The sequence below is a fragment of the Sus scrofa genome, chromosome 5 (genome assembly GCF_054392235.1).
Source record: "Sus scrofa isolate SSC_HxYL_T2T_F1_AM1 chromosome 5, Sscrofa_HxYL_maternal_Yorkshire_Landrace_v2.0, whole genome shotgun sequence".
In the NCBI taxonomy this organism is placed as follows: Eukaryota; Metazoa; Chordata; class Mammalia; order Artiodactyla; family Suidae; genus Sus; species Sus scrofa.
Window position 1 is genome coordinate 8311941 of NC_139387.1, and position 24360 is coordinate 8336300.

Here is a 24360-nt window from a genome sequence, read left to right on the forward strand (position 1 = left end):
CAGTAGAGGGGGCTGTGGGCCTTCAAACCACCAGGCCGCCCGCGGCTGGATGGCCGGACCTAAAGCAAAGGATTTCCGGAGGTTCTCCCAAGGGCCACACTTGTGTTTGCAAAAATGTACGTGCTGTTTGACAACTATATACTTCTTATCAAGCAAGTTTACAGGCTGTCAGCTCTCGGCTTTTCTATTTTTCACTCTTTCACCTACCCTGTCATTGGCCCGGGTTCTCGCTTGACAAGAGGGCAGCAGAGACAGCAAGGACAAAGTCAAAATCAGAGCTCAAGCTCTAAGGGACCTCTGGAGCCCTCCCTGGCTCAACCCCTCCTCTTCTCAACTGGGAAACAGCCCTGGGGAGACAGAAAGACGTATCTGGGGTACCAGGAGCTGAGATCCATCCCACGGCTGTTCAGACGATGCTCTGAATGTTCACTGTAGGATGGGGATCCTCTCCCTGGGTGGGGGCCCCAAGGTGGTGGCTAAAGTGACTTCCTGCCATGGGACAGTTCCAAGCGCACTAGGATTGCTAGTTCCAGCCTTGGGGACCCCCGTGCACTCGGGACCCTGACCCTCTGGCGCATGGAATCCTACTGATGAGCTCCTGCTGCCCGAGAGGAGGCACTAAGCTGCAGTCAGACATTTGGGAGGCTGGAGGCCACACAGAGGGCCTTTGGGGAAGAGGCTTCTGCTTCTTGCCCTGCCTTTGAGCGAAGAACGTGGCAGGGAGAGGAAAGGTCTCGTTAGGGCCTTGAATTGCGGGCCCTTGGGTGTGGGAGGCCCATCCAGATGCACAGAGGCTGTGCGGCCTGAGGCCACTGTGTTTCTCCTAAAGGATGGAGAAGGAACAGGGCGATCTCGCGGGGCGTCCCTCTATGTGCTGGCTGCCGCCACACTCTGGTGCTCGCCTTTCTCTCCGTTTCGGTCTCCCTCTGGGCGCCAGGCACTCAGGAGAGACGCCTGCACAGGGCACGGCCCCTCTCTGCTTGACTGGCTCCTGGGCACCCTGTGCGAACACTCAGAGGGCAGCAGCAGCGTCAGTGACCATCCAAGTCACCCAAGCAGGGGAACCTGATGCTGAGACTCACCAAAGGAAGCAGGAAGGGATAAAACAATGCCTTTTTGTTTCTATGGAAACAGCACCTCAAGGTGGGGGGGGAGGACGAGAACGCTTCCACTTCACCTCCCGTCAGGACCTGGGCAGCAGCCCCTTTTGTGGTTGGGCTCACCCCTCCCCCCCTTCCCTGCCAGGTGTTCACCATGGCAACCCTTCCTCCAAACAAGAGGTGCAGCGCTGCAGCAGCATCTGGTGTTGGGGGAGCCAGGGAGCCCGGGGGGGGCGGTGCGGGTGGGGAAATGGGGTGGGCTGGCTACCCTCCCTCCCTGACAGGACACTACCATTTACTGTGTCCTGGGACCACTTTATTAATTCGCCTCTCTGAGATTCCATCTGCCACCTCCACGGGTGATGTGAGGGCTAAGGAAGAGAGAGAGCGTGCCGTAAAGGACCTGCACACAGTGGCGCTCAATAAATGCTTCCTGGCCAAAGCAGCTATAGCACTGGCACTCCTGCTGCATCCAGGCCTGTCCTAACTTTCAGAGACTCAGTCTAAGTGCTATGGCAGGGCTGGGGAATCAGTGGAGGAGAGACAATTGTGATCCTTGCACTCCTGCCACGTCAGATCAGAGCTGGGGCTTTAGGGGACACAGAAGGCCTGGAAGCACTCAGGCTGCCCAAGGCAAGGCCCCGCCATCACTGCTGGTCAGCCAGGGAGCCCAGACGCACTGCTGCAAAGCCCCCCAGCCCTGGAGGAAGAAATCCCAACCTGGAAACTGGTTCAGTTCAGAGATGCTGACTTGAGAAAAGTCCCAGCAACGGCCCTGGCTGTCACCACCAGCCAGAAAGGCCTACTCTGGAGACTGTTCCAGAGAAAGAGACAAAGGCAGGACCTCTAGGGGATCCCAGAGAGACAGCAGGGATTGTACCACCACCAGGAACTCTTTCGCAGAAGTAGGCGGTGTGGCAACCACCACTTAGCAAATAAACACGGGGAGCCCCCTCAACTATTCACGACAGAAACGGGGAAAGTGGGTCAGGACATTGGCAGGGTGTGTGTGACCCGGTCAAATCCCAAGGACAACTAATCTGGCAAGGAACAGGCTTTGCTAGAATGACCCCAGATTCAGAGGCGGGGCGGAGCCTGCCCCTCCCCTGCGCTGAGCCCCTGCTTCCTCATTTGCAAAGGAGAACCTTGCCCAGCCTCTAGTGGGGACAAGAGCTTTCGGGCTCCTCTGCGTCCAGCCCTGCTCTGAGCGTGTTATATCCCCCAGAACAGCGGGACACAGCAGGCATCATTCTCCCCTTTTGGAGAAGAGGAAACTGAAACTCTGACCTGCAGGGCTGGTCCCAGGCCACCAGCAGTCAAAGGCCAGAGCAGAGGGGCAGGGAGGACGATCTGGCCCAGAGCTCCTGCTCTCTCTCCGCCAGCAAGCTGCCTTTCTGAGATATAGCAACATGCCCGGCCAGGGCCAGAGGCCTGGGGGGCCCGGGCCTGGTGGGAGGGGCTCACCTGAGACATCCGCACTGGAGCCCTCGTTGGGCCTCTTCCCCACCTGAAAATCCACCTCGGCAAAGGTCTCGGCGGGCAGGGCGCTGGCCGTGCCGTTGGGGGCTGCGGTCTTCTTGGACCGTCGGCTGAAGAACCTGCTGCTGAAGCGCCTGCCCTCCTTGGCCGGGGTGGCCTCCCCGTTGGCAGCTTCTCCCTTGCCATGTCGGGCGAGTGCCTCTGGGGCTTTGGGCTTTGGGCCCGCGCGCAGGTGGCAGACCCCCCTGCTGTCCTTCCTCGTCAGCTCTCCCGAGGGCACGGGTTCCACGGGGGGCAGCACCTGCTGCAGTGTGACCAGGTCGTGCAGGAAGTTCTCCAGGCGCCGGGCTGACTCGCTGCCCCTGCCGCCCTCCTCTTGCCCCTCTGGGTGGCTGCAGACCTCTCGCTGCTGCCGGGCAGCCGAGCGCATCATTTCTCCCGGGGGCTGGCGGCTGGCTGCCACCAGGGCGTACTTGGGGTTGATGAGCTTGCGAGCCACGGTGGAGGAGTAGTTGAGGCCGAGCCTGCCGGCGCCTCCCGCCAGGCCCAGCTTCTGGTACAAGTTCACCTCCTCGGAGATGGCGTACAGCTCCCGGAACTCCACATCAAAGGGCTCCACGTTCTGCCCCGTCAGGAGAAGCAGGAGGTTCCTATTCACGTGGGAGGAACTCCAGGTGAAGCTGGGAAGGTGGGGACAGAAAAGCAAGATACGTGTGCCTGGGAAGTTCCCGCTGTGGCTCAGTGGGTTAAGAACCTGACATAGTGTCTGTGAGGATGCGAGTTCGATCCCTGGCCTCGCTCAGTGGATAAAGGATCTGGTGTGGCCATGGCTGTGGCACAGGCCTCAGCTATAGCTCTGATTTGGCAGCTAGCCAGGGAATTTCCATTTGCCGTAAGTGTGACAGTAAAAAAAAACACACAGCAAAAAACATACATGTGCACAGGCCTGCAGCCTCCAGCTGCCAGCAGCCCCTTGGTACACCCATCTCCTCACCGGGCTCAGTCCACCACCGAGGCCAGACGCTTTGCTGCCCTCGTCCTGGGGCGACCACCCTCCACAGACCCTGACCCTCCCTTTGTCCAGGTCTTGGCCTCAAATGCAGACAGCAGGCAGTGGGTGCAGTCAGAGCAGGGCCAGAGCAGCCAGGCCTGGATTCAAACCTGGTTCTGCCCTGGGTGCCTGGTCAGGTGGGCTCGTAAGTCAGAGTTGTGAGGCTCGAGTCAAACAACGTATGCAACGCATTTCGCTCAGTCAGCACCTGGCACAAGCGTACACTGAGTAAGTGGGACCTGCAGCCGCGCTACTGTTAGCGTTCCATTCCTTCTCAGTTCTTCCACTGATGTTCTAGAGCAATTAGTGTCTGCGAAACCCGACGCTCTAACCCCGCCAGAGCCCTTAGGCCATTGATTGTTTCATGTGCCTGGGTCTCTTCCTCACCAAGGCTTTAATTTACCCGGGGGCAGAGCGGCCCAGACACACACTCCCGTGTTCCCGGCCATTTCTTTCTGAGCAGAGTGGGAGGCAGTCCCACCGCACACGCCCTCACACTTCCTTCCCGGATCTGGTCCGTTCTGCTTCCTGCTCGTCCCACTTGACAACCAGCCTCAAAACGTAACCAGCCGCTGCCAACCATGAGAGGCAGGCAGCGCTTTGATGGGCAAGAGTTGATCCTCTTTCTCCAATAACCCACTAGCCAGAACGTTTGAGGGAAGGCACAGGCCAGGAGGCTCTTCTTGGCCATCAGAATGGACAGCGGCTCTGAAAGTCCTGACTGTGGAGGCGGCTAGTCCAGGATCCGAGTGAGCATGAACATTTCCGACCGTGAACGTGAACCCGGGCCCTCCCACGACCTGGTCCAACTCACCTGTAGGATCCGGTGGCTACTTTGTCACCATCTACCATTAGGAACTTGGATGACAGGGTCCCCTTGATCCTCCCCATGGGCATGTAGAAGCCAACACCTGTCACAGAGCGCACACGGATGTTCTGTTGAGAAGAGGAGAAGGTCACTGTCACTCAGGTCGGCGGCCCTGGAGGTGCTGAGCGGAGGAAGTCTCCGCTTGGGCAGAGAACGACGAGCCCTCCCGTCCACGGGCCTCGGCCTGCTGGCTCCCGTGTGCACTTGACTCTGCTTCCTACTGCCTGAGGAAGTCAGCCAATCTTGCTCTGGGCAGGGACGGGCCCGGGGTGGATCCTGTCTGCTCCCAAAGGTCCTCAGAAGAGAAACACAGCCCTACTTTTAACCTTGACAGAGACCCTGTGGGCTGAGCCCCCAGGATCGGGCCAGACCTGGCTCCTTAGCCTCAGCAGCCTTGGGATAAAATGCAGGCTGGGCATGTAATTTAGGGTTATCGGTTCACGAGGCAAGGTTTTAGACAGACGGAAAGGGGTTAGGAATGCGTTCACTTGGGCCCCTGAACTGCAGAGGCGGCAGAGGAAGGGGCAGAGGCAGCCCTCCCTTCCTCATTTCTTTTCTTTTTTTGCTTCTCAGGGCCATGCCTGCAGCATATGGAAGTTCTCAGGCTAGGGGTCCAACCAGACCTGCAGCTGCTGGCCTACGCCACAGCCACAGCCACAGCCACAGCCAATGTGGGATCCGAGCCACATCTGTGACCTACACCACAGCCCACGGCAATGACAGATGCTTTAACCCACTGAGTGAGACCAGGGATCCAACCTGCATCCTCATGGATGCTAGCTGGGTTTGTTACCACGGAGCCACAAAAGGAACTCCCCTCCCTCCCACTTCTGACCCGCCTCCTGTTCCAGGGGTACGACTTACCCGAATACGGAAGTCTGCGAGCTCCAGGCCCTGACACATCTCCAGGAAATACTTCACACCTGCCTCATCCAGGATGATGTACACTGGGACCCGGCGCTTCGAGGCAGCGTCCACGATGTCTTGGAAGATCTCACCATCGGTGAAGAGGTCCATGACCACAGCGATGACCTGGACGGGGAGGGGCACTCGTGAAGCACACGATGACCCCCCACCTAGAGTCACATCACGGCCCACAGGACCAGCTAGGCTGGGGTAGGTGGTAGCCAAGCATCAAAAACGCCATCTGCACCCCTCCTGGGTTCTGCACATCGCTACCCACCTCTGGGGACACTGGAGCCCAGGAGATGGGCCCTCTGCTCTGGGAAATGAAGACGGTGCAGAGGGAGCAGGCCACCCTGCTTGTACTGCATCCTTGTTGAATCCTCGCCCCGCCCTGGGGATTTTTGAGTAGCTCCTATCAGGGGAGATCCAGGAGGCTGAGCAAAGTTGGGCCTGGTGCCCTACGGAAACAAGGCAGGCTCAAGAAGCTACAGTCACTGAGAGGCAGGCGCTGCACATTTCCACAAGCTGCAGATCTGCGCAGATGCCACGTTCTCTGCAGATCTGGGTGCTTTGATCTCCCTGCAGCTATGCAAAGCGCCATGCTTCCCTGAGCACACATGTGGACCTCCAGGTGTCCAGGCAATCCTCAAATCAAGGTCCCGTCTAGGACTCTTGACTTCCAAAAGCCAGTCCTGGTCATCCATGCTGGAAGGTGAGGCCTTTTGCAGCCTGAGGACTTTCTGACCTTAGCATCCTCTATTTTCCTACACCAACCTTCTTGTGCTCCAGTGACAGGGTTTTCTTATAGGCCCCGAGCACTGCGCTCATGATGTAGAGGAAAGGGCATGCTTTGGGGTCCAAGAGATTGGATTACAACCACTTACTATTTATGTGACCTTGATGAGCCTGTTTCCTCATCTGCAAAGTGGGGATACCCTGTGCTTTATACATTTGGCATCAGGATTAGAAATAACATCTGTGAGCATCAAACGCAATGCCTGATCATGCAGTTAAGTCCTCAATAAATGTGTGCCACTGGAAGGTCGAAGGAGTTTGCTTATCATTGTGACTAAAGGCCAGAACTCTGAAGGCAGGCAGACCAGGCCTGGTACACCAACTCCACTGCTGGCTCATCAGTGCCCCAGTTTCCTTGGCACCAAAATGGAGCTAACAGTAGCGCCTATCTCAAAGGGTTATTGGGAAGGCTTAGGGAGATAAGCCATGAAAGCACTCAGCGCAGTGCCTGGCGCATGTTAGCTCAATAAGAGCACCCTCCATTACCATCACCCCATCATCATCACCATCCCCTTCACACGTGCTCTACCATTATCTCCACCTCTAAAGACCACCCTCACCGCCGTTTACACAATATCACTTCAGGCTCTTCTTAGCTCCTACGTTTAATACTCAATCATTCATACAAGTAACATTTACTGAGCCCCACATGCAAAGGGAGGCTCTAAAGAGAAATAAATTAGAGTCTCTAACTTTGAGGGGTTAATCTCGTGGGAACATAATACATTTGCACAAAATATGTAAGACATAAGGTAACACGAGATCAATGCCTTTAGAGATGCACAAATGACATGTTATGTGAGTTCAAAGTGGGGGGGGGGGTGGGAGGAAGAGAAGGAGGGACTTAGAGAGGAGGGAGATTGAGAGATTACTTTCAGGCCGGAGAGAACAAGAAAGGTTTCCATGAAAAATGAGCAGAGAGTAAAAGCAGGCAGGGACGTGGGCAGGGTTTGCCATGCATGGGTGTGCAGGCTGTGCACTGCACATGGGCACTGGCTGAGGCAGGTAACTGGGAGCTGTGCCTGCCTGAGAAAGAGACACCATTTTCTAATCTGTACACAGGTGTCACATGGGCTAGTGGGGCCCTAGGAGGAGAATATTTTAGGTAAAGAACACAGCACAAGCAAAGGCACTGAGGACAAGCATGACTGAAATACAGAGATGCAAATAAAACACTGAGTGAAAAAAGAGAAAAAACTACAGACTTTTTAAAAAAATTTACTTTTTATGAAACTCTTACTGTTTAAGAAATAGCAAAAATGGTAAAAAGAATATTAGGACTATTTACACATTGCTGGAATTTGAAACTGACAATGACATGGATTAATCACTTAAAATGAATTAAACATGTCAATTATAGTTCAATGTTTAAAAAAGTGAATTAAATATAATACAGCATAATCAAGTAAGGTTTATCCTAAAAAATGTAAGGATAATCCAAGAGCAGAAATGTATCAATTTATAACATCTATAGGGTCAAAGAAGGGAAATCAGATATTATCTTAAGTTTTTAAAAAAGTATTGTAATACTAGATATCCCTATATGTGATTAAAATTCTCAAAAAAACTAGGAATAGAAGGGACTTTCCTTAATGTGATAAAGGTTATCTACTAAAAACCTTCCTAAAATACACTTAATAGAGAAACTTTAGTGGCGACCTATTTAAGTCTAGAGCAAGTCAAGAATATTCACTTAACACGACTGACGTTTAACAAGTACTGGAGGTCCTGACCAATGCAATATGACAAGAAAAAGAAATAAGAAGGATTAGAAGAGACAAAACTACCAGTATTTAGAGGTGATTATTTTTTATTAAAAACTCATTAGAATGCAAAGGAAAAACTATTAGAATTAATAGGAGAGGGAATTCCCACCATAGCTCAGTGGTTAATGAACCTGACTAGCATCCATGAGGACTTGGGTTCAATCCCTGGCCTTGCTCAGTGGGTTAAAGGATCTGGCATTGCCAAAAGTTGTGGTGTAGGTTACAGATGTGGCTTGGATCTGGTGTTGCTGTGGCTGTGGCATAGGCCAGTGGCTACAGCTCCAATTGGACCCCTAGCCTGGGAACCTCCACGTGCCACCGGTGCGGCCCTAAAAAGACAAAAAACAAATAAACAAAAAAGAATTAATAGGAGAATTCAGCAAGATTCCCAGATAAAAGAAAAAAAAATTACAGAAACCTATAATGTTCTTCAACTACAGTAATAATCACTCTTTTTTTTTTTTTAAAGGGAAATTGCAATGTAAGGGAGTTCCCATTGTGGCACAGTGGAAAAGAATCCAACTAGTATCCATGAGGATGCAGGTTCAATCCCTGGCCTCACTCAGTGGGTCGGGGATCCAGAGTTGCCATGAGCTGTGGTGTAGGGTGAAGACGTGGCTTGGATCCCATGTTGCTGTGGCTGTGGAGTAGGCTGGCAGCTATAGCTCTGATTTAACCCCCTAGCCTAGGAACTTCCACATGCCACAGGTGCAGCCCTGAAAGGCAAAATAACTAACTAAATAAATAATTGCAATTTAAGCATGTAGTATTTAGGAACTAATACCTTATGGAGAAATTTAGAAAACTCTATTAAAGGACAGTTTAAAATTTTGCATAAATGAAAAGATAAAATGTTTTCATGGATAATATGATTTAATGCCTTAAAAATCCAGTTCTGGAGTTCCCACCATGGAACAGTGGAAACAAATCTGACTAGGAACCATGAGGATGTAGGTTCGATCCCTGACATTGCTCAGTGGGTTAAGGATCCGGTGTTGCCATGGGCTTTTGTGTAGGTCACAGACGCAGCTCGGATCTGTGGCTGTGGCATAGGCCGGCAGCTACAGCTCCTATTTGATCCCTAGCCTGGGAACCTCCATATACCACAGGGTAAAAAAAAAAAAAAAAAAAAAATCCAGTTCTCCTCATATTAATAAAATTGAATGCAATTCCAATGAATATTCAGTAAAAATTTTTGAGGAGTTCGAATATTTCTAAGATCTGAGGGAGCATGAAGATCCACCATAGCTAAGTTAATTTTGAAAAAGAAAAGCTAAAGAGGGACACTTGTCCTACTAGACAGATGTATCATTGAGCCAAAGTAATAAGAACTGTGTCCTGAAGTGGGAAGGAACTGACAAAAAGACCATGGAACAGAATAGAAAGACCAGAAACACACAGGAACCTACACACATACACAAAACTGATAGAATAACTCTTCATGGTTTTCAAGGATCCTGACACATCCAAGGATATACACTGAATACATGAGGATGGCTGCCTACGGCAGCAGAAGGGGATTCGCGGGAAGGAGAGAATCAAATAAGAGGGGCCTTCCCTGGGTTGGTGATGGCAGTGGCCCATGAACTGAGGTGCACAATCGGCTCTGCACTTGAGGTCCGGAACAAAGAAAGAAACAAACAAATAACCAGCCTGCAACAGCTCAGGGTAGATGTGGGGTAGGTACTTGGGATGGGGCTGGATCATGGCGGGTTTTCAAAGGACACGTCAGGCTTCATCTGGGAGAACAGAGCTCCCACCATATCCGGGGTTCCTGATATCTTATCTCCCAAGAGCTGCCTGAGGCCAGAGTCTGTTTTGCTCATTTCCAGACTCTCCACATTGTCCAGCTCAGAGCTGACTCTCCACATGTTGCTTGGGAGCTTGACTGGCTCAGGAGAGCGCTTCTGGATCCACTCTTGCTTTTGTTTTGTAATTGAAAGAGCAGGGAAGTTCCTGCCAGGGTGCAGTGGAAACGAATCCAGCTCGGAACCATGAGGTTGTGGGTTTGATCCCTGGCCTCACTCAATGGGTTAAGGATCTGGCGGTGTCGTGAGCTGCGGTGTAGGTCACGGACGTGGCTCAGACCTCGCGTTGCTACGGCTGTGGTGTAGGCCGGCAGATGTAGCTCCGATTCAACCCCTAGCCTGGGAATCTCCATATGCTACAAGTGCAGCCCTAAAAAAAGACACAAAAGAAAAAGAAAAAGAAAGAGCAGGGAGCCAGCTCACCCTTCCCCCTATCCCCAAGGAGGATGTGCTGTGAGAGCATCGCAACTAGAGGGAGAGCCACCTCCCCAGGGCCTGGCTTTTGGGAGGCTTGGTCTGTGGCGCCCTGGTGAGATCCAGCCATCTGTGTCGTTACCAATTAAGCAGTGAAATATCTGTAGTAGGAGAAAAAAATCAATTGCTCGCCGCCTCCTGCAATCTCGTTGTGCAGGAGAGGTGATAATTACCGTCGGCTTTGGTCTCTGAGGCCCGCCTTGACATTTGGATCCACAGCGTTAGGCTCGGGAAAAGCAGCTCCCCACCCTCTCCTCTCCGGTGTTTAATGTGCCACATGATCCCCCAAGCCAAAGCTAACTTCAAGGCTTCCGGTATAAATGGAAAATCGGGTTTCAAAGAGGGACGTCACAGGCCCAGAGCCCGGGAGCCGGACTCCGTCAGGAGAGAAAAGCCATCCCTTCCCCCCGCGGGCTCCCAGCATCCTCTACCTGGTTATTCACTGAAGGGCTGCACCTGGGGAGAGAGGTTAATTCGTGGTGGCAGGAGTGTTCAGAAGCTGTCGCAGGCGCTGGCAAAGAGGCTCTGATAACACTTCGCACGGGGGTGTTTGGGTGGCTCACCGTCCCCTCCTTTGATGTCCGGCCTCAGGGGCGAGGGGTGGAGGGGTGGCTTAGGGAGCCTCAGAATTCCTCTCCATCTGTCATTTACCTTTAATTAAACTGCCAGCTTTTCCGATTCTCTCCCTGGACTCCTTAATTACCATTAGATTAACAAAATTAACATCAAGGACTCCACCTTCACCGCTGTGCGCTCAGCTCCACCGCAATTCTGCTCTGACAGCCCAGACTGGCACCCCCGGTGTGTCTGGATGACCCAGACTGGAGACTGGATCCCACACTGCCCGATCTCTGCACCCCAGAGCTGTGCTCCCCCGCCTGGCTTCCAGAGTCAACTTCCTCTCAGTCACCGAGGCCAGAGCCTGAGTCCACTGGCCGCTACCTTCGCCCTGCGACCAAATCGGATGGGCCCCCGAGTCCAGCAGGTCCTGCCTCCTCCGTGTGTCTTCTCTGGGTGGGCTCCTTGATGTTCCCACTGCACTGCTCAGGCCGCCCCCCCCCCCATTTCTTTCTTTTTTCGCCTTTCCTAGGGCCGCTCCCGCAGCATATGGAGGTTCCCAGGCTAGGGGTCTAATTGGAGCTGTAGCCACAGCAACTCGGGATCCAAGCTGCGTCTGCGACCTACACCATAGTTTACGGCAACGCTGGATCCTTAACCCACTGAGCGAGGCCAGGGATCGAACCCACAACCTCATGGTTCCTAGTTGGATTCGTTAACCACTGTGCCACGACGGGAATTCCAGACCCCCTTCATTTCTTGCTGGACTTCTGGATCAGCTTCCTAACTCATCTCTCCTTCTCCATTCCGATCCTTTCTCTGCAGCAGTGATCCACCCACACAACAGACAGATGAACGGGTGGGTCCCACGGACAAACTCCCGAACTCGGCGTTGACGGGCCTTGTGACGGCCCCTTTCCTCCTCTCCAGCTTCATCTCAGGCCATCTCATGGCTGCCCCTTGCTTTCTGCTGTGCAGGATGAGCTGTAGTTACCCTCTTCCATGGCACTACTGACCCTCCAGGGACAGTATTTCTTTGTGTGTGTGTGTGGCGGGGGGGTCTGTCCTGTTTAGTAGCATGCCAGTAGCATCATCCTGAGTGATGACAATCAAAAATGTCTACAGACATCAATAAATGTCTCCTGGGGGCAAAACTGCACCCCCGTCCCTTTGAGAACCATTAGCCACATCAGGCAAGTTCAAGTTCTTCGGTTCCTATCTGTCCCATGTGGCCGAGGAAAGTCTACGCATCTTTCGGGACTTAGCCAAGAATGTGCTGAACTTCTCCCCGCCCAGCGCCATTCACACTCTGTTTCCTGCCCACCTTGTGTTCTGGGCAAATATTTTGACATTTTATTGTAACATCTGCTGAATGGCTTTGTCCCTTACTGGCTGTGGGCTCCTGGATGGCAGGAACCATCGAATTTCTCTCAGAATCTCCACCCTTAGGGGACATCTCAACACAAAGTCTGTTCTCCATGTTTGTGAATTGAATGGAGGTTGTTTCATGTCTTATTTGTGGGGTGTGGACCTAGCTTTGTAGTTGTCTCTTTTATTTCGTTAATGACTAGACACTGTGGTGGAGGAAAAAAAAGAACGCTGAGCAGGATTCCTGTTGGATTGTCTTGCTGGAAGGCAGAGCTGAAGTTTCTCCTCAAGGGCATAGCAAAGGGAAAAGAAGTGAGTGCCTTTTGAGACTGCTGCCCGAGCAGCAGGTCTGGTCTCTCTACCTCTGCTCCACCCTCCCGAGGTCTTAAAGGAGAGGCCAGCTCACGAGTGAGGACAGTACTTAACCAAGGGGTAGAAGACCACTCCAGGGACACCAGGCCAGGAAGCTGCCACCAACACGCACAGACAGCACCTTCGTGCAGATTGCCAAAGGGGTGGAATCAAGCCAGTCAGTGGAGCACAGACTGCAAGTCAGCCCCACAAAGCCCCTGGGCCAGGCTCAAGTGCAGGGCACAGGCTGCAGTCTCTGTACTTGGTCCATGCACTGAAGGACATTCCAGATATGCAGACCTTCAGAGCTGGGAGAAAATGTAACAGCTAGAGCCCAGTCCTGAGGCCACGTTTCCCAGCTGGGTCTTGGCAGAGGTGGGACTTCTGACTCAAGCCCATAGCTTGTCCCCCACCCAGGTGATGTGGTCACAGCAGGTTCTGGGGACTTCTACTCTGGCTAGGACCTGAGATCACCTCTGATCACACAAAGCCAGGATGCATCCACAGAGTTGCACAATAAATACCACACCCTCTCCCTCACTGCTTTCCCCAGCTCTGCTGACGTGGAGCCCAGGCCCTGGCTGGGTATAGCTCGGCCGCCGACAAGATGCACCTCTGTGCCACTCAGCCCCATGGTGGGAAACAGCAAGAGCCACAGGCCAAGCATGTTCCTCGCAGGGGTATGCTGGTGACAGTCACTTTTCCTGGGGACAGAGGGAGGGCACTTTTAGTCCCCACTTTGCCGCTAATTACCCATGCGAGTCTGGGGCCGGACTTCTACCCCCCAGGCTTGCCCTGCCTGCCCCCAGGGCTGTCTGGAGGTTCACATGAGATCATGCCCATGAAACCCCATGGAAAAGCTGTGCGGTTATGAGGGGCCATTAAACTCACTGGCTACGAGGTGAACAGGGCCAAGTACCACACCTACAGCTCTGAGGTCCCTTGGGGTAGGAAGGGCAGCAGCTGGCCCTGCTGCCTCCCAGGGGAGTCGCCTTTGTCTGGGACAGAGAGCAGTCCTCCCTTTCCCCATGGAGGGCAGTGCTGGGTGGGCCAGCCAGCATCCGGCTCAGACACCCCCACCCACCGAGTCACGGTCTCTCACCTCCCCAGAGAGCAATCAAGGTCTGCAGGGCAGTGGTTGTCCACCCGGAGCACAGGAAGAACGCTGTGGCGGGGGTGGGGTGGGGTGTGCCCATTGAATGAGCAGATCCCAGGACCCCGTCCTCAGAGAATCCGAGGCAGTGGAGTGCATTTTAACCCCCCTCCCCAGGTGAGCCGAGTGCAGGTGGTGGACGGATCACCCTTTGGAAGAGAATACACCATCTGGAAGCAGAAAACCTCAGCAGTCGAGTGGCCCTAAGCGAGTCATTTCACCTAAGCCCCAGTCTCCTCAGTTTAAAACAGGGAGGTGACCCCTTCGCGGGGTTGTTCTGCGCATTAAATGAGATAATGCTGGCGGCGCAGGGGACACAGTGCCAGTGGATGCCGGCGGCCTCTTCTCTCCTCAGGGATGGAATCCAGAACAGAGGGGCTTCACTTCAGAGGCGGGACAAGAGGGACGGAGAGGCCAGGCCAGAGTGGGGGTGCCATACTCCCAGGGAGCCAGTCGCGCAGAGCTGCCACTGGCCGCAGACATCGAGGCAGAGATGTTTCCCGTTGCTTGATCACAGGCCCAGCGGGCCTGGCAGGGGGTGCTGACAGAAGCCTGAGCAGTGCCGCACTTCCAGGAAGGTCGAGACGTGAACCAACCGGGCGGCTCAGTTAAGGGAGGAAGCCGAACACATGTACCTAAGTCTGTACAAGGCCCTGCTCCCGAGCACCGCCAGTGTCTGAGCACCGCCGGAAAACTGGGCTGGGGACCCGACCAGCACAGCCGCCACCCACCAAGCCCAGAGAGGTGCTGCTGAAGGATGGAAACACCTCACTGCGGGGGGCGGGGAAGGGCGCCCCGTGCGCTGGGTCACCACACAGACTTTTTTTTGTTGTTGTTGTCTTTTGTCCTTTTTGTTGTTGTTTTGTTGTTGTTGTTGTTGCTATTTCTTGGGCCGCTCCCGAGGCATATGGAGGTTCCCAGGCTAGGGGTTGAATCGGAGCTGTAGCCACCGGCCTACGCCAGAGCCACAGCAACGCGGGATCCGAGCCGTGTCTGCAACCTACACCACAGCTCACGGCAACGCCGGATCGTTAACCCACTGAGCAAGGGCAGGGATCGAACCCGCAACCTCATGGTTCCTAGTCGGATTCGTTAACCACTGCGCCACGACGGGAACTCCCGCACAGACTTTTTTTCATCATCAAGGCCGCAAGAGACCCCATTCGATCTCTGCTGGGGGAGGATGTGCACAGTGACGGAGAAAGCCTGCCCTTAAGCTCCGGGGCTACGCTCCCTGGGGTCCGAGAGAGAGCAGAGCCCAGGAGAGGAGGGCTGCGTGGCCACCGGGGTATGTGGGGGGTGGGGGGCAGACACTGTGTGACTGCCTCCCTGGACTCCAGATTCCCTTCACTGAATCCCCACAGTCCAAGCGCATACTGCAGTGGGGGGAGCACAGCCTTGGAGTCAGGGTCCCCGGGGGTGAGACGTGACCCCCCGGAACACTGCCTATAAAGTGAGGCTGATCATGGTTCTTGTGAGGCTGCCAAGAAAGGCAATGATGCCTGGAGAGCAGCTGGCATGGGGTGTGCCCATGACGGCCCAGTGCTGTGCTTCCTCCCGACAGCGCCTGGCACGTGCTGGGTGCCCAGCAGCAGCTTCATGGGAGATGGGTTTAGGCAGTTCTGGTCAGTCCCTCACTTGGCAGGTGGAGCCAAAAAACCAACCCTAATCATGCTGTTCCCCTGCCCAGACACTCGCCTGACCTCAGCCTCGCTGACCCTTCGTGTGTGCCCAGCGCCCCCTCCCCTGACAGTGGACACACCAGGCGAGGTTCCTCTGTTCTCCTAACACACCCCAGCCTGGTGCCTTAACTCACGCTGTCACCTCCTTCTCCCTGAGGTGATGGGAACACCCCTTCTCTATCGAGGTCTTTGTTTCACTCTTTCCCAGCCTGTCCCAGGTTCATTCTCGTCCTCGTCCCCGTCCCCAGCCCCAGGGCAGTGTGTGCCCTTGCCAGGAGGCGTGTTGGCTCAGGCCCCGTCTGTCTGAACACACGGTGTGTGGCGGGGACAGAGGCCTGTCATGCTGTCCTGCGTGGGACCTGACACACAGTAAATGTCTAAACAGAGCACCTCCGCAGTGGGCGGCTTCCCTCCGGAGGCTGAGAAGCAGCCTGGACCAGAGCCCTGGCCCACCCCTGGGGTCCTGTTCTCTGCCTGGAGACCAGGCTGCCCCCAGCCCACCAGCCAGTGTCAGCTGAGGCCTCCCAGCTGTCTGCGGCCATGTCCCGTTGCTTCCGGCTCACTCATTAGACACCATCAAGCACCGGCCTCCCTCTGTGTGCTGGCAGCCTCGGGAGCTGGCCCGCCAGCCAGGCCACTTCTTCTCCCAGCTCCTGGGCCTCTGTGCCAGCTCCGTTCCCGACCCTGCGGGTGGTGCCTCCCCACTTTGCACCCTTGGGGCTCACTCCCTGTCCATCTGACTTTATGAGGTGCTCTCAACACCCATACTCCAACTAGGCTGATGCAGGGGGTGCTCCAAAGGAGACTGGGGCTGGCTCTCCAGAGGAGAGCAGATGGCGCCCATGTGAGTGAGGGGAGCTAATTCAGCGGCGAAGAACCATACGTGCTCCCCCAGGGAGGAGGCAGAGAGAGCACTGCTTTTTAAGATCCTAGGCCAGCTTCTCCCTGCCCCACGGCGTGCTCCCGGGATGACTGCCCCTGTACTAAGTTGGTGTTAATTAGTGAAAATTATCTAATGCAACATTTTAACATTAGCTTAAAGCTAAACATAATTAGGAAGATAAATCAGCTGCTAAAAAAAAAAAAATCCAATGAAGAGACACAGATGATTTTTAGGATCAGCTGCTGGTTTGGGTTCCTGGGCCTGGAGCTCTGCGCACCATTCAGTGGATGGGGGAGAAGGAGGGGGGGCCTCGAGAAACACCTTCCAAGTATTTCTTGATTGACCCGTCATGAGTGAGACAACTGGACCTGGCAGTCTGCCCGGATTTTCTGGGAAGCAGTAAGATACCTCGGTGGCCACTGTCACATGATGCTACCTGGGAGGCCTTCCCCAGAGGGGCAAGTGGAGGGGAAGGCAGTCAGGAGGGCCTGGGCGTGGGGAAGAGGGTGAGTCTGCACTCCCAGGCCTCCGGCCATGCACACGCCCGCCCTCCCTTCAATACTGGCTGCTTCAGCTGTCAATTCCCTGGGGGCCTCTGCGCCTCTGCAGCTCAGCGGGAATCAGGCACAAGCTCAGTTCCCCTCCAGCTCCACTACTTCCCAGCAGTAAAATGGAAAGCTGCTAGATTGTTGTGAAAGTTAAATGAAATAATATATTTTTAAGGGGCTAGCATAGTCTGGTATTTAAGTTTTCAACAAATAATAGCTATCTACCACCCCTCATCCCCGTGGTGCCCCCCGCCCCCACCCAGCCACCGCCTGTACTGCAATTTCTTTTCGTTCCTTTCTTTTTCTTTTTTTTTTTTTCCTTCTTTTTTGGCCACCTGGCAGCATATGGAATTCCTGGGCCGGGGCTCAGATTCCAGCAACAGTTGCAGCCTATGCCACTGCTGTGGCAACGCCAGATCCTTTAACCCGCTGTCCTGGGCCGGGGATCAAACCTGTGTCCCAGTGCTCCAGAGATGCCGCCCATCCTGTTGGACCACAGTGGGAATTCCAGTTTATTTCCTTTTTTATTTCCCCTATTGAGACTTAAGGTCAAGGTTCACATTTTGTTATCTGCATATTTCTGGAACCCAGCACATAGTAGGTCCTCAGAGGAACATGTTGAATGAACAAGCAACTGTGGGGACTCTCCAGGCAGTCTGGGAACTCTCCAGGGAGGGGGATTAAGGACAAGCACAGTGGGTGCTCAAAGACCCTCAGAAAGGTGAAGAGCCCCTGGTTCCCACCGCAGCCCAAACTTCTGCTGATTCACTGCTAGAAAACAGAGCAAAAGGAGCATTTATCTGGCGTCTCCCACATGCCCACCAGTACTGAGGGCCCAATGGTGCGCTGTGCTGGGATGAGTTTACAGATTACCAGAAACTGCGGCCAGAGGGACTGCTAATTAGAAAAGCCATAGGCTCTTTTCATGGACTAAGATTCTGGGATCATTAGCAAGTCCAGAGTCTCCATGAATTTCCAAGAAGGGAAAAGAAAACTGGGGGAGGCGGCAGCCCCAGCGAAGGCTGGCTGGTCCTGGCATCTGGGGTGGGAGGTGTGGGGAGGGGAGAGGCAGGGACCACTAGAGTGACTTAGCCTGCGTGGGGGTGTTCAGAACAGAGCCAGGAGCAGAGGCAGGTGGTCAGCCAGGAGCCGCCCCTGCTCCTTGGTCCTCTGTCCTGCTCCACTCCTTCCCCCAGACTGGACACCTTGCACACTCTGAGAAAAGGGAGGGGGGGTCTGGTCACCAGCCAAGGAGAAGCAGGGAGGCAGCATCCTGGAGGAGGGGACCCGGATTCACAGGGTGGGGTGGCCGGCTGGGACTCCCATCAAGGTCTCAGCTTGGCAGTGAAGCCCAGAGCCCAGGGGGCCAGAAAGTGGCCATTAAGAGGATAACATAGGTCCTTTGAAGCTTCCCAGGCCCAGCTTCCTGGTGACACCTGTGCCAGTGCCACCAGGCGGAAAGACTCTTCTCTTGCACTTGGACCAAAGAGGACCTGTACCTCTTGGTGTCCAGAATTGGTCTGCGAGCTCCCCAGAACCTGACTGGAAACAAGTATACTGTTTCTGGAATTTTATTTATTTATTTATTTACTTGCTTTTTAGGGCCACACCTGCGGCATATGGAAGTTCCCAGGCTAGGGGTCCAATCGGAGCTACAGCTGCTGGCCTACACCACAGCCACAGCAACTCGGGATCTGAGCGAGCCGCATCTGCAACCTACCCCACAGCTCATGGCAACGCTGGATCCTTAACCCACTGATCGAGGCCAGGGATTGAACCAGCAACCTCATGGTTCCTAGTCGGATTTGCTTCCACTGCACCATGACGGGAACTCCTGTTTCTGGAATTTTAGAGGAAAGAGGTGGCCTCGGGGGCAATCCCCCACAGTAACCTGCCTTTGGAGCAGAAGGACACAGCCTTGAACTCAGACCTGGTGGAATCCCCGCTAGCCTCTTATGAGATCTATGGCCTCGTGCTTTCCCTGAGTCTCTGGGAGAAACCCCATTTCCCTTGCTAGGTGCTGAAGACACTGATCTTTCAGCAATGTTAGCCTCTCTTCACACAAATCCCCCTTTTTAAAAATTTTATGGCCATGCCCAAGGCACACGGATGTTTCTGGGCCAGGGATTGAATCCGAGTCATAGCTATAGCTGCGGCAATGCCAGATCCTTTAACCCACTGTGCTACAGCGGGAATTCCACCATAAAGCCCTTTTCTCTGTATCTATTACTCATCTTTTTCAAAGCGCTGTCTCATAGTCTTGCATTAGGGTCTCAGAGTAATCACGCAAAAGGAAGCAGGAAGACAGGAACTCTCCCCATTTTACAGATGCAGAGTTGGAGGCCTAGCAAGGTCAAATGATTTGCCAAAGGTCACCTGGCGGGGGAGGAAAGAGCCAGAGCAAGAATGAGGCCACCCAGGCTCCGGGCTGCCAACTGTGTACTCCTTCCCCTGGCAGTGGCCTGGCCTCCTGAGCCAACTGCCCAGCAAACTTGGCTGAAACCAAGAGAAGGTTTGGTTTACTGAGGCCCTTTACTGAGGCCCTGCGGTCTCCTTTTGAACTCCCTGGAGTTTCAAGGACCTAGAGCGTTAGGTTTCAGAGGAACCAAGCCTCCGCCTCCCTCTTCTCCAAAGATGGAAACACAGCCTGTCCCCCCCATGCCCCACTGCCCACCCGTGCCAGCCTGAGTTCTTGAGGAATCTTTCCAGACTGCCCTCCGGCTCTTTGAGCTGGCCCGGTGCCGCCAGCCAGGCCCTTCTGGATGACAGTCCAGGGAGAACACACTGGGGCGGTGGGGATGAGGAACTGGGGAGCCTCCACGCCTTCCTGCCTTGTCTCTGCCCATGGCAGAGCCTAGAGAAGATCCTTGGCTGAGGACTCAGTTGCCTTAGCCCTGCAGACAGAGCCACCCTGACGAACGCTGTCAATCAAGGTCAGCAGATAAACGTGAGGTGGGGGAGGGAGGGCGGTCGGCAGCTGCTCTCACTCCAGGGAGGAAACAGGAAGCAGCACCTGCGCACCTGCTTGGCCCCCGACTGTCCTGACTAACCCCCAGCCCTGCGTCTTGGAGGCAGTTCAGCCACCCCTCTGCCCCTGGTTCCCAGGGAGGACAGGGACAGCAGCAGCTCCTTTCCAGGACAGCTGACATCTACCTGCACAATGCTTTCTCTCAGTATCCTTAGCTTTCACACGGTTTCTTCCTTGTTTTGCAAAACCTGCCCAGAAATCTAGGTGTTTCCCTCCAATTATGCAGATCAGGAGTCCCAGAGCAGGAAGTGATTTACCCAAAGGAACACAGTTCTTAAGTAGCCCGATCAGCACAGAAACCTCAGAGTCCCTTCTCTGTCCTTGACATGAAGCTGGATCTCCATGGCTCAGAAATCCCAGCTCCTGGGATCAGGGACTGAGCATAAAGAAGAGAGACTCAGACTGGAGCAGCCACAGCTCCAGGGGCTTGGCAGGGATGCAGGGACAGGCCAAGGCAAGATCTCAGAAGGCAGTGAAGTGCTTAGTCCCTGGAACTGCAGCTGTGTCATTATTCACCAGCCTCAAGGGGACAAGGACTCTGGAACTGCCCTGCATCTTGAAAATAAAGCCCATGAGGAATGGTCACTCATGGAGGGAGACGGGTTAGGCAAGGGGGACCGTGTGTCAGACCTCAGGCCATGGGCTGCCCTGACAGGCTCCGTCTTGCTCTGCAGAGTGAAATCAGGCTTTTAAAAGGCAGCTCCGAAGCTCTAGATCAAGCCTCTGACATGGAAGGGAAGGGTGTTAGGAGCCAGGCAAGAACTGGGACCAGCTCTCAAACAAGGTGGTGAGGTAGCTAATGAATTATCATCAGGCTCAGAATTCACAAACCAGTAACATTAAAAAAATTACACATGTAAAATGTTTTTTGTCCCCTCCCCCCTACTGCCCACCCCATCTCCCTTTCTTTTTATTGCATCTGTTTCATGTCCATATCCCCATGCCCAGCACAACGCCTGGGTACTCTTTGCTGGATGTGTCTGCATGAAGGAAGAGCTGACTGAGGTGAAGGGGACGTCAGTGGGCTCAACTCAGTGGCAAAGGCTGCCACCTGCAAAGCCAAGCCTCCTGGGGAAGTGAGCAGAGTCTCTGAGACTTTGCCATACCCCCTGGGCGTGGGTACTGAGTTGTTCTAACCAAGGCTGCTAGGCTGCTCTGGAGCCTTTTTCCCCAGTGCCCTCTGCTCGCCCCCTCCCAATTTAGAGCATTCTTCTCTGGGCTGCCAGACAGCCAGCTTGTTACAGTGGGGATTAAAGAGTCCCCTGGTAGGTGCAGTTCAGCTGGGGATTCTCCAGACGCTTCCCCAGAGGGATGGAGAGGGGCAGGTGGCCAACAGGAGACAGTTTCCAATCACTGAAATGCATCATTGGTCACCTGCGATGGCTGGGGTCCTACGAAGACGGAGGTGAGGTGGAGGAGGGTCTCAGATCCTCCAAAGTGGCTGGTCCTCGAGGAGAAAATGGGCACCCTTAAATCGGGCTGTGCCAGGCACACAGGTGGCACAAACAAGGAGCCACGTCTGAAGACAAAATGTCACCTTTGGATTGAAAACTTGATAGAGTGCCAAGGAAGAGGTGGCCTCTGAGCCAGAAAAGGGACAAACCACTGACAGATGAAAATGGGGTAGGGCTGGGCCATCAACCAGCAGGGCCTGTTCCTGCTGCAACAGGAACGAAGAGGAGCAGCTCCCGGTTAATCAATGCTACCTACTCCTGGCCTCCCCTCCCAGGTTGGGTTTATATCCAGGAAGATAATCCTCTGCCTGGCAGTTACTGAGGCTCAAAGGAAACACTGCCGGTTGGGGTGGGGGGGTGCCGAAGCTGTGGTAAGCAATGAAGAGCTGGGCAGCTGGTGCCTTTTGAGGGTAGGGCCCAGGAGTACAGGGGCCAAGGGTCAGACTTTGAGGTGGGTGGCTGGTAAGTTCTGAAGCACGAGCAATACTCTCTAAACCCTCCCAGTAGCCTCAAAAATGGATGCTGCCCGTCAGAAGGGAGCCCGGGTGCAAAGATGGGTGCATGCCTGGTACATGCTCATCCTGCGGCTGCATTCAAACACGCCTGCAGACAGGCCTGCAGACGGGCCCTTGGCCTCAAAGGTCCTCCCCTAACCTGGTCCAGGCGCTGGGTTAGTGACCCTTCCCCCCACAAGCCACGCCTCTATTGAGCACCCAACATTCTGCATTAAAATGACGGCTTAGTAGACTATGAGGCTACTTAAGAGCTGAGGTGTGTTTTATATGTCTGTTTTCTACTAAAGGGCTTAGCACACAGTAAACCTCAAAATATTTGTGGAATGACCACGTGCACTGTCCTTGCACACTGCAATCCTTCGGTCCGCTCACTCAGCCCTTGTAAATAAGAACCAGGCCTTTCCTAATCTACACATGGTCTTGCTTTAAGACTGCACCCCCCCAACCCCCTTCCCAGCAGCAAGCTACCCTGGTCCTCTGCCAGCAGGGGACAGGGCATGGATTTATTGTGGGGTCCCTGAAGGCACCCTTTCTGCCGTAGTTTTAGCAGTATGTCAAGCTCATCATTCAGTGACACTAAAATAAGCAGATCACCGAAGGGGGATAAGACAGGAGGAAAAACCCCCACCCGACAAGGAAACAGGGCCAAGCGTTTCCATGCTGGCTCTCCAGAACAGCCAGGAGTGCGTCCCACCAGAGCGCAGGTAACTGAACTCCAAGGCCCCCTCCCACTCCACGTGGTCCCACGGCCCCCGCCGCGCTGGGCTGCTTCCCCCACCAGCCACCACCCTCTGCCCCTCCTTCCCAGCCCCCACACAAAATTTCAACGTGTTCCCCTAGGGAGATTCCTTTCTGCCTTCCTGGGGCCCAGGTTCAACACCCTCACTGGTCTGCACCTGTGGGCAAGTCACAGACCCTCCTGAGCCCCCGTTTCCTGTTTGTCACTTGGGAACAAAAATGACAGCCCCTCACAACGTTATGCTGAGGAATAAATGAGATAAAATACGAAACTCTGTCCGGCCCGCAGTCGGATGTGTGCACTTGGTCCTCCCCCCTGAGCCCCCTTCACAGGCGTCTCTGCCCGGAAACCATCTCGGGCCGTCCCACCCAGGCTCCCAGCCTGGCAGCAGCCAGCCTCTCCCTGAAGATGAAGGAAACTCCCTCCCTCGGGGTAAGCGCCAGGGGAGGCTCCACAGTACCAGTCACGGAGGGCGGCCTGCCAGGTGGACAAGCGGGGGCGGGGGCGGTGCAGGCAGCGGTCAGAAGGGGTAGCCTTGAGAGCAGAGGCTAGGCCTCTGGGTCTGGCCATAACCAATCACGTGACCTTTGGGCCAGCCCCTTTCCCTCTTTGGGCCTCAGTTTCTTCACCTGTGAAACAGGCAACCTCTCTGTCCTATTTCACCAGATCTTTGGGAAGAAGGTGCTGCTCGGATGTGAGTGCCAATCAAAGCTGATTTTTTTGAAGCAAAAATCTCCCTGTGCTGAGTCTCTTGAGGAGAAACTGCCCATTCCCGTTTCCTTGTCTCTCCCCTTTCAACTCTGCAATTTACCTCCCTCAGTAGGCACTCAGGAAATAATCTCGAGTTTACTATGGATGTGGTGGATTGGTTCACAGTTGTTGAAGTTTCTGTTGTTAAATATTTTGGGGGTCTTTTTCTTTTCTAGGGCGCACTCTCAGCATATGGAGGTTCCCAGGCTAGGGGATGATGAATCGGAGCTGTAGCTGCCGGCCTACAATGAGCTGCGTCTTTGACCTACCCCACAGCCCATGGCAATGCCGGATCCTTAGCCCACTGCGCAAGGCTGGGGATCAAACCCACAACCTCATGGTTCCTAGTTGGATTCATTTCCGCTAGGGGGAACGAGGGGAACTCCATCTGTTGTTAAACATTTAAAGGGTTAAGAACACTCCACTGCATAGGAGACTCCTGACTTCCCACTTGGGACTAGAAGTTCCCGTGGGCAGGGCCCCGTCTCCCTTCTTGTAACTGGTGCATAACCTGCACCCCAGGTTATGACCAGGCTAGTCCCAGTCAAGCGGTTAAGAGGAAGAACGTTAGTGTTTGAATCCTGACTCAGCAAGTAACATGACTGCTCTGAATCCCCAAATAAGGAAAATGCCCATCTTTACTCGGTTGTTGTGAAAAGCAAAAGAAGAAAAAATGCAGATAAATCAGAACAGCAGCCGGCACATATTAGGTATTAATAAATCAAGGCTTTTTAGTGAGACTTGACCCCTGATCCCAGCTGCAGCCTGCCACATAGTATTGTCACACATGTCCTTTCTCCTCCTCTGTTCAAACTTGCCTTTCTCTTTTGCAGAATGCAATATACAAAGAAAGCTCAGGCAGATGAGTTGGAATTCCTTAGAGAGGGAGGGTGGAAACAAGAAGAGTGAAAGGTAACCCTTCCTTCTGGCAGCCAGTCTAGCCAGCTACCTGCATCATGCCTTCCAGGAAGAGGAGCCACCACTGGCCTTTCCCCGTTCATCTTTCCTCCATAGGCCCGTTCAGCATCCAGGGGTAACAGGACTCCAAGCACATTCATTAAGTTGAACTAAAATGATGAAATGA

The 24360-nt window shown here is 54.1% G+C and overlaps 1 protein-coding gene across 1 annotated transcript in view; it reads right to left on the reverse strand.

The window, feature by feature from the left end:
* The window catches only part of FAM83F (family with sequence similarity 83 member F), a 34030-nt gene that overhangs the window by 7959 nt on the left and 1711 nt on the right, over window positions 1-24360 (reverse strand). The window contains exons 2-4 of the mRNA XM_005663777.3: window positions 5363-5530; window positions 4445-4566; window positions 2565-3259 (exon numbers count right to left, since the gene is read on the reverse strand). Of these exons, the coding sequence (XP_005663834.2) occupies window positions 2565-3259; window positions 4445-4566; window positions 5363-5530 (985 nt within the window). The remainder of the gene's footprint in view (window positions 1-2564; window positions 3260-4444; window positions 4567-5362; window positions 5531-24360) is intronic.